Source organism: Cygnus atratus, chromosome 12, assembly GCF_013377495.2.
Source record: "Cygnus atratus isolate AKBS03 ecotype Queensland, Australia chromosome 12, CAtr_DNAZoo_HiC_assembly, whole genome shotgun sequence".
In the NCBI taxonomy this organism is placed as follows: Eukaryota; Metazoa; Chordata; class Aves; order Anseriformes; family Anatidae; genus Cygnus; species Cygnus atratus.
The window spans coordinates 13,909,791-13,925,019 of NC_066373.1; the positions used below are offsets into that span (position 1 = coordinate 13,909,791).

The following is a 15,229-nucleotide window of genomic DNA, read 5'->3' on the forward strand; positions in this document are numbered from 1 at the left end:
TCATCCTCCCTTTTCGCCTTGTGGCAGGGAAGACTGAGGGCTCTCTGGCTCAGTCCCAGCCACTCACCAAACTGTTGTCCCTGAAAGAGGAAGGTGACTTGCGGGGAAGGAGAGCTGTCTTGGGAAGGTAGAGACGGGGAGTTCAGAGATGCGCAGTCCTTTGCAGGCAGGTTGTTGTTGATGTTCTGGTGAAGGATCAGGCTCTTCAGATACTCCTCGAGCTCAGTGATCTCCTCATCCCGCAGGCGGTCAGGCTGTAACGCAAACAGCGTCAGTGGTTGGGGCCAGGATCGCCGCCGTGCAAAGCCGTCGGGGTTTGGCTGGAAGGCACCTTGTCAGCGCGGCTTAAGGTGATGGTGTTAAGAGAGGAGCAGTGAGATGGCTACAGCTTGGGTTGTAAACTGGGAATCGAGTGAGATAATCTAATGGAGTTCTGGCCATAAATGTGTGAATTTGAATCTGTAATGGGATATGAAATAGGCAATCTCCCCTGCGTTTCTCACTGCTCACAGGTTGCACTGAACTGCTCCTAGGTTGGGTTTATTTTCAGCAGCCCCCTGCAAGAAACAGAGTGTACCACAGGTGGTGGGGCTTCTCTGATTTACTTCACATGAGGGTCAGACCCTCAGAATAGGGTGGCCTGATCTAACAGCTCATGGCCACTAAAAGCAGGCAGCTCCTGCTACTCCCTTTCTCTCTGCCTGCCCCTCCATTACATAAGTTTTGTTGTTCCTAGCACTTTCTACATCCTCTGCAAGCCAATTTTTCTTGCTAACCAAGACCTCCAAAATAATCTGACCTCCAAAGAGGTCAAGACAGGAGAAAGAGGACAAAGAAATAAGTCAAAGCACATGGGAAGAGTCAAAGTGGGTGAGTGCTGTGACTCGGTTCAGTGTTTAGCTCACGTACAAGAGGTTGGTTCCCAGCACTGCACCCAGCCAGTGACTGATCTTTCTCACTGCTCTGCTGTTAGGCAGTGGTCAGACTGAGTCAGTTGTGGGGAACAAAATAAGCCCATCTCTTTTTCCAGTCAGCTAATTCAGCAGAGGAAGGGAGCAGCAAGTAGAACTTAACAGGGTTTGTGATATGTGTTTGGTCCTGGGCTGAATGGTTTGCATTTCATCTCCGTGCCTGCAGAAAAGCACCCTGTCAAAACACCCTTTTGTGCCTAATCGTCCCAAGGAGTCGGTGACCACCTATTTCTGGGGATCATCGAGAGGGAACCAGAGCTGTCAGGTATTGCTAGTTTCAGGTGGGAAATAAAAAAGGAGAGGAGAAAGGCAAGGAGTTTAATCACATCAAGTGCCTTGGTTTTGTGGTGAAATGACAAGATCCCACTGTTCTTGCTAGCAGGATTAGCGTGCCAGTGCCAAAGCATGAGATGAGCAAGATGTTAGACGTCATCGCTGAGAGAGAGACATCACCCTCAGAAGGGCAGCCTTCCTGCTGGCAGCAGATGCTGCCTGTCCCCGCTCTGTCACAAGCCCTTGGTGCAACGTGCAGAGCGTCTGCAATCGTGCTCATTTCTAGGAGCAGTTGCCACTGCTGCTCAGAGGAGGAGGTGTGCAAGGTGGGGGAGGAAGGTGCTGGGCAGCGATTGCTCCACACAGGACTGCTCTCCTCTCTGCCAGCCTCACAGGTGTGTCGAGACACGTTGTGCCTTCTCCAATTCCTCATCTGAGTGGTGATAACAGCCGCACTAGCTGAGCCACACAGAGACCGCAGTGGTTTAGCAGAATCACTGTTGGCCAATTTAGGTAATGCTATGGCCCTTCCAGGTAAGTGCACAGATCATTTCTGGGGAAGGGCAGAGCTGTTTCTGCATAGTACAGCTGAGAGCTGAAGGGTGGAGAATTCAACAGCCCAGCATGCTGCAGCAGAGCAGGATTTGCAACCCCCTTCTTGCATCCTGTGCTGCTTTGCTTCCCTCCCTCTCCCATTCACCTTTTCTCTGTAGATGCACTCCAGGCAGCGATCCTCATCCTTCAGCATGTTGTCGAGGTGCTCGCTGCCAGCCTTCAGCTCCATCTCTAGAGGCACCGTGGTCATGGCCAGGGAGAGCTGGAGGTGGTTCTGCAGGGACTCCTGGAGCACTCCTTCCCGGTAGCTCTGCAGGAAGCGGCGGCAGTTCTCCTGCTTGCAGAACTTGAGCTGCACTATCAGGTGCGGGTGGCTGCAGTGCACTTTGAGCATGTCCACACCATTCACGCTGCCGGTGGAGTCTGGCAGGGAGAAGCGAGCAGAGTCACTATCCAGGCATGAGACAGACAACCCAGACCCACTCCCATCCACCACCAAGCCTGCAATGGAGTAGCTTTCGAATCGTCTTCTCTCCGTGATAAAGTCCTTGGGGATGGAAAACCTGTATGCAAAACCAAGAGGAAAGGATTAAGTTTTTGCTGCTCTGCTACCACAAATCCCCTGAACTATGGTGTTCAGCTGGTGCTACAGTCCAGGTAATTATCCCAAAACAGTCTATTGGGGGAGTTTTTAAGTTCAAGTTTCCATTGCTAGGACAGAAATGGCTACACTAAACAGGTAGCACAACAGAGGTGTGCATCTTACAGATGAAAATGCACAGTTCAGCTCAGTGCTGAGCCAGATTCCAGTCCCTGTGACTGGAGTTGTGTGCAATGATGAAGGTTCTGGAAAGAGACCTAGTGTATCTTCCCCACTCCTGTAACATGAGGTAGCTTCTGTCTGGCTCGGAGCCTTCAATGCATCTCACAAATAGCAAATGGCAGACCCAGCTACACATGACAGACCCAGCCACAAGAATTTTGGCTGCTTGAGAGTGGACCTTGACTAGCTTAGCCTCTTCGCACAGAGAATTAATTCATGGTAAAATGTCAGCAAGGAAAAGGCAGGGTTGCACCCTCTAACATTAGTGCAGGGGGAGCATGAGAGAGAGAGGTCAGGGCTTTGTCCTTCCTTCTCCCAGCAAAGTTTAACTTTGATTAGCCTTGTACACTGACCTTGTCTCCACAGGGATTTTATATGCTGATGATGAAAGTTTAAAGTATGTGTTTTTCTCTTTTTTTTTTAGCAGAGTCCCGTGGGAGGCTGGCTGTGGCTGTACCACTTCCAGACCCGAATTAACCTCCTGTCCTGTCGTTGCACAGGGCAGTATGGCTGTATCAGCGCAGACTGGCAATATATCAGGTATTTCTAAACCACACATTAAGGCATTATTTAGATGTGCCCAGGGGAGACTTAAGGCAAAGCAGACCTGCGTGCTCTGCGTCGGCTGGGGCAAGTGACCTGGCGTTTAAAAGTCTGTGCTAATGGTGGCTTTACGGGGTTTACACAGGGCTGGTTGCATCAGAAGTTTTAGTTTGGGCTAGATGTGTGACTGGGACTCTGCACCTAGGAGAGAGATTTTAATTCCGATTGTAATTGCTGATCAGAAATGTCCTTTTGTTTTTATTGGTTCCTTCATGCTTTTTTTTTTTTTTTTGTAAGTGCTGATCAAACAAAAGCTTATGTACAGGGCAAGAGGGCTGGGGAGGGAAAAGCTGTACAGACATGGAAACCTTTATGAATGGTGTACAAGACAGCTATTTCAAAAGAGAGAGGATTTTGCACTCATTTCTTCACGAAACTTCTAACAGCTTCAGATTTCATGTCTTTTTTAGGTCTGAATGAGCATGGTAGCATTTAACATTTTTGTGGGCTTTCCTTAAAATGTATGAGCAGATTCACATTCCAGTGAAACGAAGCAGGCATAAATCGAGCCTAACTGGACAACTGTGTCGAGCTCCCTGCTGTTTGATATCTTGGGATCAAGCTGCAAGACGAGCTGGGCTGTACTGGATAAACTAGCCAACTTTGCTAGACTGATGACTGCCAGAAGAAATTACAGGATAGCTGCACAAACCCAACTAATCAATATAGGCTCAACCGTATGACAGGTAAAGAGCACTGTGAGAGCTGTTCTAGGTAAATATGATAAACTCTTCAAATTAGTCTGCAGTCAGATTGGTGCAAGGGTAGATACAGAAACATATTTTCATTGCCATCTGCATCTCAAGGCCTTTTTTGATGTAAATACTGTTAAGTACACTTGAAGTTAATGTAATTGTGGTTGTTTATATCAGAAAAGAACTTCTGCTGGCTATCACTCATTTAAAAAGTAGGCTTCTCAAAGAAAAAATTGTGTTTCTCTAGCAGAAATTAAAGATTTTTTCATACCAATTGCAATCTTCTCCTCTCCCACATAAATGTGTTTAAATAAACATTCAGAAAGCAGGATAATTCACAGGACAGTTCAAGCTGGAAGGAAGCCCAGCAAGTCTCTAGCCCAACCTCCTTTGCGAAGCAGGGTCAGCCCTGAGGTCAGACCAAGCTGCTCAGGGCTTTATCCATTCCAGTTTTGAAACCCCCCAAGGATGGAGAATGCACAGTTGCTCAGGGGGACTTCTTAACTGTCCTTGAGGGGAAAATGTTGGTCCTTCTATCGAGGGTCTGCCTTCCTTCTTTCAGTTTATGCCTGTTGTCTCTCATCTCCCATGCACCACCACAAAGAGTGTGGCACTCCCTCCCTGTAGGTATGAGAAGGCTGGTGGTAGGTCCCCCTGAATCCTTCTCTTCTCCAGGCTGAACAAGTCCAGCTCCCTCAGCATCTCCTCACCTGGCAAGCACTGCAACCACCAAGCGTCTTGGTGGCCTTCTGGGGAACTTGTTCCATTTTCCCAGTGTCCTTCTTGTACTGCAGGGCCCAAAACAGTGCGGTATTCTAGATGTGGTCTAATGAGTGCTAAGTAGGGGAGATAATCACCTCCCTTATTACTGTTGGCCTTCTTTGTTGGCAGGGTTCATGTTCAGCTTGCTATCTACAGAGACCCCCAGGCCCTTTTCAGCAGAGCTGCTCTCCAGCCAGTCCGTCCCCAGCCTGTTCTGCTGCTGGGGTTCTTCCTTCTCAGGGACCAGAGTCCTTCTCAGGACCAGAGTCCTTATGAATTTCATGAGGTCCCTGGTGCCCCATTACCCCAGCCTGTCCAGGTCTCCCTGAATGGCAGCCATGTCCTTGAGCACATCATCTCGTGCCCCCAGTTTGGGGTCACCTGCAAACCAGAGTCCTGCTGTGAAGGGAGATGCCAGCCCCTCTGCGTAACTGTGTTTTCCTTCCTGACTTGGCTGCCCCCGCATGCGGCGTGGGCACCTGAGCACAGCACTGGCAGATGTTTCTGAGCATCAAGATAGATGCTAAGCCCCGCAGTGCTGCTGATAACGAATCTCTTTCCTCTTTTTGTCAGTTCATCTCCTGCTCGCTCTCTGGCTCACCAGCAAACAGACTGTGTGAGACTGCTCTGCATGAAAGCAGAAATCTCTGAAACATAGACTGTAAATCCTCAGAGAGTCTCCTTTGTAGCCTCCTAAAGAATAAACAAGGACAGTCCATGGCTGATGCAGAATCCTGAGATAAGCTGAGGTGAGACCTACAGAATTACACCGTAGCCAAAAGAAGAAACCTTCTCCTGACTACAGCCCATCTAGACAGATTAATAACTCCAGGAAATGGGCACAGAGCTGAACACGCCCAAGTGCTACAGCAGCAATGGGTTCACCAGCTGGAGGGCAATAGCTGGCCATGCTGGTAGCCCATCTCATTTGCAAGGAAGATACGTTAGCATGAATGACAGCAAAAGTTTTATATCCCGTTGTGTGTCCAAACTCAAATCCCAGCCCAAACCTTAGTGCTCCCCTCAATCTGGCAACAGATTTCCTTACCCGTGTGTGTGAGATTAAAGAAAGGCATGGCATTGCTACGTGAAGAGACGAGATGGTCAGTCTGCCAAGGTATCAGAGAGGACGGGTACCTGCTAATGCCAGCTTCAGTGCCTTGAATACGCTGGGTTTCTTCTGGGAGCTTTCATAGAGAGACGGCAGAGCGATAGTCTTGCACGTTGACTGCAGGAAGAGGTAAGCGCTGCCAATCCAGGGAGCCGAGCTGCCTGCCATCTTCAGCACCCTACAAAATCACACAGCTGAGCTGAGAGACCATAGGGACAATGGCCTGACACCAGGTGCATACAGCAAGCAGTAAGCACAAGCATGAGGGGATTACAGGGATCTACCCTGACTTCTAGAGGAGGCAGCAATGTTGTTAAAGCAAGTGTAACCTTTAAGGAGTTCATTGCTGTTCTGTAAAGCACAGCACACTGTGACATGGTGTCATTGAGACTTGGCAACTCACAAAGCTCTGAGTTCATTCTCCACTGGATCCCATTCATTTCTAGCCCAAAGAGACCCCAAAGCAAAGAGTTTCAGTCCGCAGCTAAGGAAGGATGGTTGGGGTGCTCCAGAGGCACCCAGCAGTCCTGGTTCTGGCATGTTCACCATCAACTGAATCCCTGCTGCACTCAGAGGTTCTGGTCCCCTGGCTGTCCTCGCTGAGGGATACACTACAGTGCCCACAGCTCCCTTGCTGCCACATGCTTGTGGCTCCTCTGGAGGGAAAACTGCGTACCTGAGGGATCAGCGCACAGCCTTATTTCTCCCCAGCACAGAGCCAGGTTACAACCAAGCTGTACTCTGGGACCAAAGACTGCAGAAGGCAAACTGAAAGTTGATTTCCCTGAGAGTTTAGATCAAAAAGGTGTCTCAGATCTCTCTGCACTGGTGAGCTTTGACTCGTGGACACTCAGGCATATCCTTTCATTTTACATCCTAGCTCATTTATGATTCTTCTCCCATTATTTGCCTCTTGCAGCAACACTCCTGGACAACAGCGCATCCAGCCCTCCATCTTCATCGTGCCTGTCCCTTGCTGGCCAGCTAACGCAACGCTGCATCTGCTGCAGCTGCACCCAGCTCTGCTTCCCAAGGCAAAGATGAACCAAAACACCTCCCAAACTCCAGCTGCTCAGCGGTGCTGACACCGGGCAGTGCCAGGTTGAGGCTGTGGCTGCCAGAGAGCATGCAGGGGATGGCCACAGCACCGCTGGAGATGGGCACAGCACCACTCCTTCCTGGTGCATCCACACTGCCTGAGCATGTCCACGAGCTGGTTGCTGCAAGCCCCCAGGAGCTGCTCCCACGCAGAGTGGAGCTTGCAGCCAGCCCTTCCCGCATGTCACGGTGACAAGTAATTTGGGGACTTTCGGCTCAGCCCTGTTCCTAAGTCCTGCCCACTCTTTCTGACTAGTTGCTTACACCTCTGTCACACCATCAGCTGCTTCCCCACGGGCATCCCTTCCCTCCTGCCTTCTGCCTTCATCCCTTCCTGCCTTCTGCTGTGTTGTGGTGACCTGGCAGTGTCCCCCTCACCTGCTGTCCTTCAGATTGTGGGTGTGAAGGTGGCCCCATCTTTGGTCACTGGGACTGACCACCAGATTGACCTGCAAACCATTGCCATCCTTTGCAGCATGTCAAGTGCACCAGGATGTAAACGGGGACCCACCCCATTTCCTTACTATAACCTTGAACTGAGCCCAGCATGGAGCCTTTTACTGGTTCAGAAACTCCAGGAAATAACCAGTGAATCATGAAGTTCATACTGAAACGTCAGGAGTTCAAGAAATGCCTGTGGGATGGGGAGTGAGTATTTCTGGGTCATGGTCTCCCAGGACACACAGCCCTTTTAGAAAAGCATCTCACAGATGTGAGATGGTCTAGTCTGAACCTCGAAACAGAGGGAAGTGTGGGACTGGGGCACCCATCTCCTTCCATCTCACAGAAAGAAGGTAACAGAAAGCTAAGTAGCACCTTACAAAACTGCAGATGGGGAATATTTAAACAATTTAACCCCCAGAACAATTCATCATCTCTTCCAGTGCAGCCACCCGGGTGCCCCCTGCCAGCCCCGAGGGGCACATGAGTACAGGACCCGGCTTGGTCCCGCTCCCACCACTGCAGCACGGATCCCATTTCCCTGCCCAGGGCAGGCTCTCGTCCCTCTGCAACGACCCAGGCAGCGCCAGGAGGTCTGCAAATTATGCCCAGCATCGGGAAGGGGCCCCTGGCTGTCGTGCCCAAAGCCTGGGGGGGCAGCGGGTGGCTTGCCAAGCGCTCACCCCATAGCAGGATGCTTTGCCAAGCCCAGCCCTAAGCCCCAAGCACCATGCCTGCCCATTCCTAGCTCCCTTTTTGCCCACTTCTGGTGCATGGCCGGCTAGCCAACGGCTAGCTGCGAGGGGGCCACCTTCGTGTCAAGGCAAAAAATACCGCCGCGATTTCCCCCGGTGCCCGGGCATCCCTGGGAGCTGGGACACAGGGGTCCCTGCCATGCTCGGCCCCAACCCCAGCCCCCTCTGCCCGTCTGCAGGGCAGCCCCCGTCCCCTCCAGCGGCTCCGGGCGGCTTCTTTACCTCCTGCAGCCGCTGCCGCCCGGCCTCGGCGCCGCTGCTTCCGCCTCTGCGCTGCTGCAGGGCCACGGCACCGCCCGCTGCTGCAGCGCTGCCGGGATGGCGGGCGGGGGCCTGGGGCTAAGCCCTGAGGGCAGCCGGGGACCTTGGGTTAAGCCCTGAGGGCAGCCGAGGTTCCACCAGCGCTTTCCCCTTTCCTACGGCCCCTCCGCGGCCCAAGCGAGCGTTGGTGCTGCGCCAAGGCCAGCAGCAGCCTCCACCAGCAGCCGAAGGGGAAGAAGAGAGGCTCTGGGCCTCCCTCACATTCACGCTGCTGGGCTGGATGCCACAGGGCGGCCGGGGGTTCCGGTGGCAGGAGGGTGCCCACCCTGCGGCCGCTCGTGTGCACGAGGACGTGTAAGGCACAAACGGCTCCCTTCAGGTAGCTCGGAAAGCTGCCCGTGTCTGCGACTGGGATCCTGGTCCTGCAGGCAGTGACACGGTTGCTCGAGCCCCCAGCGTGGCTTGAGGCTCGCGGGTCCCGGCTGGCACTCCTCAGCTTTCCCCCCTGATGCTGCGAGGAGAGCGAGTGGTAAACGGGAAAAGGAAGGTTGGCCGGGTTAGTAATTAGCGAGTGGCAGAGGAAGTTCAGCTCTCACCCCCTCCCTTCCCTAGAGCTCATTTTAATGAGGTGTCCTGGGATCATTTTGCTGGGAAGGCAGCAACCCCACAGCCTGTTAGAGCTGCCCCAACAACCGCTGTTTGCTCAGGATTAACTGTGTGGGGTTTCCGCTGCAAGCAGATCCAGCGGGCTCCGTGGGTCGCTGCTGTCCGGGAGCACGGTGGGAGAAGGAGGAGAGCTGCCGAAAGAAAAGAGCAGGAGCCCAGCACTGTTTGTGAGAGGAGACCTCTGGGACCCCACTTACTAGGGGCGGAGCAGTGTGGTGCTGAGCTCGGTGAGGAGGCAGGGACACCAGCCTGGTCCTCACGTCTCCTGTGGGATGGGTCGGACAGCGGGGTCCGCAGAAGTGCTGAGTTCAGCTGACGCTCTGGTTTGCTCCTTCCTGCAGGGATCTGGCTATGGGAACTCCGCAAAGAGCAAAGCAGCTTTTGTGCAAATCCCCTGGTTCTGTGGCACGCAAAGCAAGGAGCTGGATTTGGATCCTCAGCCTCAGGTAAGAGCCTCCTAACCAGGTCTGGTGTAGGTGTCCTCCTCTGAGCGAGGGGAAAGTGTTATCATATATAAAATATGTGTATACACGTATAAAATACATACCTCTTTCATGCCATTTTACAACAACATTTCAATGCTAGGAGCTCATTTCTTAGCTAAAGGAAAAATCTACATGAAATAAATCCTAGAAGGGGTTAATCCAGGCTGGCTTTCCTGGATACTCAGGTCCCCAAGGGAAGGCAGCACCCAAAGCCCCTCAGCCAGGTGTTTTCCTGCTGCCAGCTTGAGACAATGGTGAGTCCAGGTACCCAAGGGTTTGCGGGGTTAAATGGCAGCGGGAGCTGATCCCAAGGTTCCCCTACAAAAGACCGTCCTGAAGGAGTTGCCTCCCAGGGCCAGGTGGGGACAACCAGGTGGCCTGCTGTGGGGGGCTGTCACCCATTTCTGTCCCCTAAACATTTCCTCTTTGAAGTTAACCTATGTGCAGCGTACCGAAGGAGTGAAAGAGGAAAGGGTCGCTGATAGTGAGTTTCTCTTCCGCCAGCCCTTGCCGAGTGGTGCTGAGTGAGCATCCCGTGTGGTGAAATCAAAGTGCTCGATAAGCACTCCGAGTCTCACCCCGCGGTTCCCTGTCTGGGGAGTGAAGCTGTCGCTGAGGGGAGAGGCTGAGGCTCGGCCAGCACAAGATTTGAGGGTTGGGATTTCGGTGGGGAAGGCCAGGCTGGGGGAGGGTGTCGGCTCCCACCAAGCCTGGCAGGCCCAGCAGTGCGTATTAAACCCCAGGAGGAGAGCTGGTGCTGAAATAGGAGCCAGGGAGGCCTTTTAACGCGCGCGTTCCCATAAAGCATGTCGCAGCATCCCGGCTCCCACCCTGTGGGCAGGGAAGCCGCCTCTTGGCTGTTATTTTTGGCATCTCCTCCTCTGCTCCTCCCTCTGGGGCGCAGGCTGGGGAGCTGCAGAGCATGGAGGAGGCCGGTCTCTGCTTGGAGAGGTAACACTGCTTCCCGCTCAGGCTCGCTGTGGGGCCTCCAAGGAGGCTGCCGGGGGCTTCCCCACACTCTCCTGCTCCTCTTGGGGCCGGGGCCGCCTTGGTTGGGCCCTGCCCGCTGAGGGCTGATGAAGCTCGACGCAGCAGTGGGCAGAGCCTCTCCCTCACGCGGCCAATACCTCTGATACCTCAGTGGCTCACGTGAGCAGGCCCAAACCCAGCTGTCCTCACCAGGGCAGCTGCCCAAGGTGGACCTGGGTCAAGCCACTGTGTCCGCAGGCCGTGAACCACGCTGAAAGCCATGCAATTACTTAAAATAATGCTAATTATTTTTTGCTTTCTGTCTGCCTTCTTGCTCTCTCAGGCCGTGTTTTGAAGCTTTCCCAAACGATTGCCATGACCAGAAATGTGTTTTCTACTTTCTCAGAGGTTCACAGTCTTTTCACATGACTCCAAGGGCTCTAGGTAAAAATACATCATGAAAATAAAAGGAGCTGGACACGTGAGATTTCAGGAGTGGTTTAGCATTCTGGCAAATGTCTATTAGAGGGATTAAAAGCAGCTAAAAGCAGGGTCCAAGCTGTCAGGCGACTGTCAGAGAAAATGACAGAAGATAGCAAGTTCCCAGGAAGGAAGCAGGACTGTATTATTTGGCCGCTGTAGCTCTCAGTGGTGGGTGGAAAGGGGGTTGTCACTGATACGATGGTAGATAAGATAAAATAGCTGCTATGCTGCTGCTGTCACACAAAATAATGAGTCACACTTCAAAGCAGTGAATTCTAGAAAAATACTTAGTTCTTTTTCTCTCTGCATTGTTTTTTGCATCGCTGCCCTGTGCTTGTTTTATGTTTTTCAACTCGTTCCCTGCCTAAAGTATCTCTACAAGTGTAGGCTTTCAGTTCAATGAAAACTGTGGTGCTGAGATAATGCTGTGACTCCTGGACCTGGGCCTTCAAAAGCAAGAGGGCATGCCCAAAATTCGTAGTGAGGTCGTGGGACCTTGCCCAATCTTCAGTGCTAGCCCAGGAAGGGGAATGTTTGCAGGCTGTAAAGCTCTGTCATTTAAAAATCCCTTGCTTCCTTATGAGAGGAGAGAAAAACTCTCATGTTGGTGGTTTTATTTGGGCAGAAATGTAGAAGATGGATGAAAGAATTCTGTATTGCCATCAACCTCAGCCTTCGTCCCAGGTGTTTATTCTTTTGCCTTGTAGCTCACATGAAGGGTTAATCAAAATGTGCATTTGCGTTTCTTTGTCAGACTTGTGTAAATGCAATTTATAAGAAGTGGATTAACAGTAATAAAACATTTCTGTCAAACTGCCATGTCTTATTTCCGGCAAGGGCCACTGTAATTAAGCTACCGGGTTCTGCTATAAGCCTTTTGTTTTGCAATCAGTAAAAAATGGATGTGTGGGGCTGTTTTCTGTGCAGAACTTCTGCTTGTAAAGAGTTTTTTGTTGTTGTTGTTGTTTTTTTCTCCTACAGTTTGAGAAATCTGTCTCAGCTTTTTGAATACCAGGGCAACAGTGCTAGAAAATTCCCTTGCATTTTTATTACTTAGAGTAGCAAAACCTTGCTGCAGGAAAAATAAGCTTTTTTTTTCCAAAGGTTTGATCTTACATCTTTAATTCTTGAAAAGTATCAAGAGCTTCCTAGGCTTGGTTGAAAAAAATGTGTAAAACAATTGGCCAGTGAATTTTCCCTGTTTTTATGTTGAGTTTCAAAATATGATGAAGTTTCAAGTTTGAAAAAGTATTTACCTTCTCTGCAATCTAGTCATGTTGGTTTGATAAATCCTAACATGTCTTTCTGTTTTTGAACAGGGACATTTGAAAATTAATTGCCGTTTGGGAAGTTTCTCCAGTTTTTAAACTTGACTGACTCAGCAAAATGCTTGCTCCAGTCCCAGAACTGTGGAACTACATCCCAGAGGAAATCCTCATCCAAATTTTCTATTACCTTTCTCTTCAAGACAGATACGCAGTCTTCCAGGTGTGCAAACAGTGGGCTAGAGCTGTTTCTTCTAGCTCTGTTTGGCATTTCACAGAGATCAGGTAAGATGAGCGGTTTTCTGAAGTCTGAGCATCTCTGCAGGAATAACAAGCTCATTATGTATCAGTGCATGTTGAATATTTACACCCCATATACTATGACATACACCCCTAGACTGTGACATTATTGACATTAATTTTGACTTGTGTGTGATATTATAGTTCATAACTAGCACATATTTTTATAATGGAGGAAATTGTGTTATGCTGTTGTGTTATTTTGTTTTTTTTTTTTAAATGCTGCTGATGGTTTAGGTGTTGGGAGAAGTATTACATTCTCAGGTAAGTTCCTTTAAGTTGTTATTTAAAAATGGCAAGAAACAAAGTTATTTAATAATCATCCTCATCATGACAGCTACTTCTCTGATGGGTCTTTTTGGAGACTGGCTCCTGTCACCTCCTCCCTCCTTCTTCAGTGTTTGGCCTCACAGTGACTTGCTAGGCATCAAGTGAGAAGAAAGTTCTGAGGCATCCGTTGATACCTGCCAAAACACTAGTAAAGGAGAGAATCTGCTCTGTGTTTGCTCAGTTCAACTTCCACAGTGACTAACAGTTTGTTTTACCTTTTCAGATGTGATTCAGAGGATGAGGAAAGCATGCTGCAGAGCCTGGTCCAGTTCCTCAGCCAAATCAAACACCTGAAGATTGTGTTTGACCAGTCCAAAGAGGTCAACCGGCAGAATGTGAGGCACATCTTAGATCTGTTGGCAAAACAGAGTCACAAACTGCAGCAGCTGTGCATCGTGTGCCACGGGGAAAACCCCTATTTCTACTCTGGCCAGGACATCCTACAGAGCATACGGAATATATGTGATGCTAGAAACCAGATAGATCTGCAGCATATTGATTTCCGAAAAATGCCCTTTACTCTTGATGACGAGCTTGTTGAACTCATAGCTACCACCAACCCAAACTTGCATAGTTTGTTCATCAACAACCACACCCTGGTATGCAATGTGGCGCCGGACACTATTGGGAAAGTTCTCAGAGCATGTCCCAGACTCTCAGCCTTGGGGGTTTACTACGCCAGTTTGTCTGATGATGTATTTCTGGAACTGCTCAAGCCAGAAAGAGCAGCTTTCATGCATTTAGACATTTTCTGTGAGCGCCTGGACAAATATATACCTGTCATCTCAGAAGAGCTCTGGGCTGCTGTAAGTCAAAAGCATCCTCAGCTCTGCGTAGACCTGGAATTTGATCATACAGTCCCTGCCTGCAAAATACCGCGGATCCTAAAGCTGAACATACCTGTGAGCACGCTGCAACTTAACACCTATACTTACATGGTAAATCAGATTAGGTTTGTCACCCAGAGCTACAGCAGTACTTTAAAGAAGCTGACACTACAGACCACGTCCTCGGAGGAGTTAAATTCCTCGCTAATAGATCTGGCTAGGCACTGTCAGAAGCTGTTGGAGATCCACTGCTACTGTGTGGTCAGCCAGGAGGTGGTGGAAGCGTTCCTCACACACTGCCCCGGCCTGAAACAATACACTCTCAAGATCACCAAGGAGCGACACCCCTGGAAACCAGTGACAATTCAGTGACCTCCTGCCTTCCTGGGGAAATTGTGGGGAGCTGCAGGAGTACAGTGAGAGAAGCTTTAGGACTATGAGGAAAACACTGTAAAATGCCCCTTGTGCTTGCTGCAACCATGCTATTTCACTATCACTGACTGTTCAATATGATGCACACCCATTCAGCAGACTGAGCATTTGTACTCAAATGTGATAGAGAAAGGGTTATATAGAGAAATAGAGTTGCCTATTTTAAACTTTTCTTTATTGGAATATGGAGGACATGTCTTTTTTCTTCTCTGCTTCTTTATTTAGCAATAGCAGGAATGCCAAACATCCGTCATGGAGTTTTACGGAGGAGTTTTACATGGAGTTTTACAGTGAAATTTAGTTTTGATTTTTAGTTTTAAAAGAACCTCAGTCAAGTATATTGTGTCAGGTGTCCAGCAACTACTTAGATGGACAGTTAAAGAAGTAACAGCTTCAGTGCAGCCATTTTGTGTTCACTGGGGTACTTAGCCATGTGGATTCTGTGGGCTATAGCAACAAACTGTGGTCATCTGATGGAAAATCCACCCTAAATTTGATAATTCCTCTTCTGGCATTTTTGTGATCGTGAGCTCACCCAATATCCAGATGTCAGGTAACTCCAGTTTGGAAGGATTTAAATAGGATGTGAATTATGTTAGAAGATGCAAGCAGGAAAAAAAGCACTTAAGGAAAAACACTGGCAAGGTAGTAATAAAAGGCAAGTAGTAGTCTGCAAATATTCTTTTCCATCCTTTCTTTCTGTTTCTCAGGAATGCAGATTTCCAGGTTATAATTCGAATGCCTTTTGCAAAGACTTTTGCTTTCATTAAATTGTTAATATGTCTTAGGAGAAGCAAGAGCATTTACAGATTTTTTGTACCACCTTGCACTCAACAACTAATGGCAAAGGTATCTTGAACCTGAATTCGGATGTGTGTGTGTTTGCCTGTTGTGCCAAAGATTTTGGTGAATTGTTATTTGAAGAGCAGTTTCTCCATTGAAATAATCCTGGCATAAAGTTACATCGCAAGCACCTATTTAGACCTAGCTAAAATATATAATAATAATAATAATAATAATAATAATAATAATAAACTATATTGCCTGGTGGATTATATGTGTAGCTGTTTTCATCAGCCTCTCATCTCACTGAAGAGCCAAATCATTTCTCCTGGCAAATAACA

The 15,229-nt window shown here is 49.4% G+C and overlaps 2 protein-coding genes across 14 annotated transcripts in view; one reads left to right on the plus strand and one right to left on the minus strand.

Annotated features, from left to right (window-relative positions):
• The window catches only part of TRADD (TNFRSF1A associated via death domain), a 15,565-nt gene extending 7,116 nt beyond the window's left edge, over nt 1-8,449 (minus strand). Inside the window, exons 1-4 of one of the 4 annotated variants that reach the window (XM_035543429.2) lie at nt 8,310-8,449; nt 5,820-5,971; nt 1,945-2,222; nt 68-254 (exon numbers count right to left, since the gene is read on the minus strand). In XM_035543429.2, the coding sequence (XP_035399322.1) occupies nt 68-254; nt 1,945-2,222; nt 5,820-5,961 (607 nt within the window). In that variant the 5' untranslated portion in view covers nt 5,962-5,971; nt 8,310-8,449. Of the gene's footprint in view, nt 1-67; nt 255-1,944; nt 2,363-5,730; nt 5,972-8,309 lie in introns of those variants that run through there. The other 3 variants (XM_035543430.2, XM_035543431.2, XM_035543432.2) reach the window with 3 other exon arrangements.
• Nucleotides 8,450-8,587: 138 nt separating this feature from the next.
• On the plus strand, nt 8,588-14,970 carry FBXL8 (F-box and leucine rich repeat protein 8). 10 transcript variants are annotated; one of them, XM_035543421.2, is made up of 6 exons: nt 8,762-8,904; nt 9,088-9,241; nt 9,356-9,460; nt 10,812-10,912; nt 12,271-12,501; nt 13,070-14,970. In XM_035543421.2, exons 5-6 carry the CDS (start codon nt 12,338-12,340, stop codon nt 14,043-14,045), a joined length of 1,140 nt encoding a protein of 379 aa, XP_035399314.1. In that variant the 5' UTR covers nt 8,762-8,904; nt 9,088-9,241; nt 9,356-9,460; nt 10,812-10,912; nt 12,271-12,337; the 3' UTR covers nt 14,046-14,970. The 10 variants fall into 10 exon arrangements, with proteins under 10 accessions (XP_035399316.1, XP_035399321.1, XP_035399317.1 ...); XM_035543423.2 differs by lacking the exons at nt 8,762-8,904; nt 9,088-9,241 and adding an exon at nt 8,588-8,727; XM_035543424.2 differs by lacking the exons at nt 8,762-8,904; nt 9,088-9,241 and adding an exon at nt 8,610-8,702.
• The last annotated feature ends 259 nt before the right edge of the window (nt 14,971-15,229 follow it).